This window comes from Arvicanthis niloticus, chromosome 30 (assembly GCF_011762505.2).
Source record: "Arvicanthis niloticus isolate mArvNil1 chromosome 30, mArvNil1.pat.X, whole genome shotgun sequence".
NCBI classification, from domain to species: Eukaryota; Metazoa; Chordata; class Mammalia; order Rodentia; family Muridae; genus Arvicanthis; species Arvicanthis niloticus.
This window is the reverse complement of record NC_133438.1, coordinates 2238563-2242579: the sequence shown is the minus strand read 5'-3', so window position 1 is coordinate 2242579 and position 4017 is coordinate 2238563. Positions and strand designations below refer to the sequence as shown.

The 4017-nt window shown below is 38.7% G+C and overlaps 1 protein-coding gene across 1 annotated transcript; it reads right to left on the bottom strand.

Moving 5' to 3' along the window:
- Positions 1-1164: 1164 nt before the first annotated feature.
- On the bottom strand, positions 1165-2097 carry LOC143440633 (vomeronasal type-1 receptor 4-like). The gene has a single exon (XM_076927423.1). It carries the CDS (start codon positions 2086-2088, stop codon positions 1165-1167), a length of 924 nt encoding a protein of 307 aa, XP_076783538.1. The 5' UTR covers positions 2089-2097.
- Positions 2098-4017: the final 1920 nt, after the last annotated feature.

Here is a 4017-nt window from a genome sequence, read left to right as displayed (position 1 = left end):
GGCTGGAGGTTTAGACCCTGGGAGCTCTGGTTGAGTATTTTGCTACTCCTTCTAAAAAAAAACCAAAGCACCCACACTTTGGTCTTCCTTCCTCCTCTTGAGTTTCATGTGGTCTATGAATTGTGTCTTAGGTATTGTGAGTGTTTGGGCTAATATCCACTTATTAGTGAGTGCATGCCATGTATGTTCTTTTGTTATTGGGTTACCTCACTCAGGATGATATTCTCAAGCTCCATCCATTTGCCTAAGAATTTCATAAACCTGTTGTTTTTATTAGCTGTGTAGTACTCCATTGTGTAAATATACCACATTTTCATCAGTTTTGATATAAAATTAAAGATACAAATTGACATTTTGCTTTGAGTTGATAGGTATGATGCCATATTTCCAGACATTGTAGAGGACTAAATTGTAGAGGACCATAAAATTAAGAACTAGCAGATAGCATTGCTTCTTAATAAGTACAAGTCCAGGACCTGGGAATTAAGCAGTTTTCTAGTATTGGTGTAGGCTACAACAGCTGTTCTGGAATAAGGTCCACATGAATCACAAGTTTATGACAAGCCATGATTTCAGGTTTCCTTGCAGTTAGAATAGAGTACCCACCAGATATCTGTGCAACATACAGGCAGTCAAAAATTCTTGATAAGATGAAAGCTACAAGCAGTGTAGCTTTATGGACAGTTGGTTTACTAGCTTCTTCTTTGTTTTCTTTGACAACATCTACAATGTAAAATTGTAAAACTGAAAAATTGTAGTATCAGTAAGTTGAATAGTACAATGAGCCAAATGGAGTATTGAATGAGTCAACTCACATTATCAGTCCAGAAAAGAGAACACTATCCAAAAGCTTTTGTTCTTATAACATTTTTGCTATTCATTTTGATAAACGTGTATACAAAGGAAGTGAGAGTGATCCACATGTGCAAGACTAAGAGGAGAAAAATGGAAGAGTTAATGTTCTTGACAGGTTTGTCTTTATGATGCTTCCAAAAGGATTTTGTGGTACTGATGGTCATTGTTTACAAGAAAATGAAGAGACAGGTGGTACAAATAAACACTGTTTAACCATACTTGATGAATATTAGAGAAGGCATCACTCCCTTGACATTTTTATTGACCTATTAGGGCGAAGAAGGAGTAAACAATTGGGCAATACAAAAATTATGAGACAATTTTTTTTCTTAACAAGACCAAACTGAATCTAGATGCAATAGAGTAATGACTCAGAAGAATAAAGGGTGCAAAAGTGGGAAAACACAGAGAAGTGAAGTGATTGATATTAATCAGCCACCAACTGTGACTATGAAAAAGAGCTATACAGCCTCTTAAGATGGAGGTGACAGTACAAAAGGCCAGAAAAGTAGACACCACTGTGAGGATGTTCTGAGTGGCTCTGAACTCTGGGGAAGTTTGGCTGGAACCATGAGTGCTATGGATGTGTTGAACTCTCTTCTTGTGTCTGTACAGAATGACAATCTTGGAGACACTTGCCAAGACAATAAGCACAGAAAAGAAGACTTCAGGAAACACGACGAGAGTTGCATAGAGTGTGTCAGTGAAGTCATTACTCCCTATAAGAATACAGTACCCAAAATCTCTAATTCTTGTCATATTTGTGTTATTCTTTGTGATATGTATACACAGAATTGAAATGGAATTTAAAAACACATTCAAGACCCAAAGGAAGAAAATGCAACAGCCAATGTATGTGTCAGCTTTGACTTTATAATACTTCCAAAAAGATTTCTTGGAAATGATGGTCAGTGTTTGGAAAACACTCATGAGGCATATGGTGTAAATGGACACACTTCGAGCAAATCCTTGAAGGCATAATACAAACTCACATTCTAAATGATTCAAGAAATCCTTCAATCCCCAAACTGCCATTGTTTGGGGCACTCCTAAAAAGAGAATTATCACAACATTGGCTGCTATTAGGTTCATCAGAATCAAATCTGTGGGTTTTAATGTGCATTCTCTGTAATAAAGGACTAGGTAATAGAAGATAAGGAAAAAATTTCCCATAATTCCAGCTGTAGTTTGTAATAAGAAAATAATTCTGAGTGTCAGATTCCAGAAGTCCATTTTGTGATTCAGCACAGTTTCTTTTACAATATAGCCACTTGATTTCTCTGGTCAAATGAATAATGGAAATTGGTTGTATCCTGTGGTGAATGAGGACACCTTTAATGCATGGGGTTACTAAGAGGATGAAGAAATAGAGAATCTCTTAAACTAGAGCATATAAGGCCAGGCTAGACCATATTTAAACAAAAACAACAACAACAACTACAACAAAACTTCAATCCAATCTTTGAGAGGCATGATTAGTTTCCATGCTTATTACTGTAGGATTACTCAATACCTCAGAATGCACATAATGATAAAAGGCAATACATCAAGCTTTCTAGAATGTGCAGTACTCATGATAATTTGATACTGGCCTATGAGAAAGGAGAAAAAGTGATAGGCAGTATAAACAAACATAAGACTTTTCAGAAAAAAAAATATATATATAAATTAACTTCAGTAACAACCACATAACTTAAATGAAACATTTCTCCTTCATATCCACCAAAATATTTTGTTTATTTGGTAGTTTACATAGTTCACCCTGACCACATTCACTTTCTCAATTCCCACATCTTCCACAGTCCATTTTGACATTAGAAGAAAGAAAAAATACTATTCAAAATGTGTTGCGCATCTAGCTGGTCTGCTCCTGTGAAGACACCATATCCTGTTACATCCTAGAAGAGCCACTGCATTCAGAGCAGCAGAGCTACTACTGGGATCAGGGGGTGCTCAGGACCCAAAAAGCACCCAAACACCGCACCTGTGGAATACCACTCCCCTTCCAACCCTCATTTTGTCCTTGTGGCTGGGGCAGACACTTAGCTGGTCTGCTCTCATGAAGACAATATTCTGAGACATCCTAGAGGAGCCGATGCACTCAGAACGGTGAGTAAGAACACTCTCCCACTGCCCTATGCCCCAGAGCTACAACTGGGAACAGGGGGTACTCAGGACCCACCAGGCACCCAAACTCTGCTCCTGCAGAATCCCACTCCCCTTCCACCCCTCGCTTGGTCCTTGTGGCTGGGGCAGACAGCTAGCTGGTCTGCTCTCATGATGATACCATATCCTGAGATACCCTAGAGGAGCCACTGCACTCAGAGCAGCAGACACCACATCCTGAGACATCCTAGAAGAACCACTGCACTCAGAGCAGCTAGAGCTCAGGATCACAGGATCACAGAGACATCTGGACCCTGAGAAATTCTGACACAAGCAAGATAACTGGAAGGAAATGCTCCAGTCAGAGACAGTGAGTTCAGGTAGCACTAGAATTAACCAGATGGCAAAAGGCAAGTGCAAGAACATAGGCAACAGAAGCCAAAGTTACATGGTATCATCAGAACCCTGTTCTCCCACATAGCAAGCCCTGGACACACCATCACACCAAAAAAGCAGGATTCAGAATTAAAATCACTTCTCATGATGATGATAGAAGACTTTAAGAAGGACATAAATAACTCCCTTAAATAAGTACAGGAGACCACGGGTAAACATGTAGAAGCCCTTAAAGAGTAAACACTAAAATCCCTTAAAGAATTGCTAGAAAACACAACCAAACAGGTGAAGGAATTAAACAAAACCATCCAGGATCTAAAAATGGAAGTAGAAACAATAAAGAAATCTCAAAGGGAGACTACCCTGGAGATAGAAAACCTAGGAAAAATCAGGAGTCAAAGATGAAAGCATCACCAACAGAATACAAGAGATAGAAGAGAGAATCTCAGGTACAGAAGATACCATGGAAAACATTGACACAACTGTCAAAGAAAATGCAAAACGCAAAAGCTCCTAAGTCAAAATATCCAGGAAATCCAGGACACAATGAGAAGACCAAACCTAAGGATAATAGGTATAGATGAGGGTGAAGATTGACAATTTAAAGGGCCAGTAAATATCTTTAACAAAATTATAGAAAACTTCCCTAACCTAAAGAAC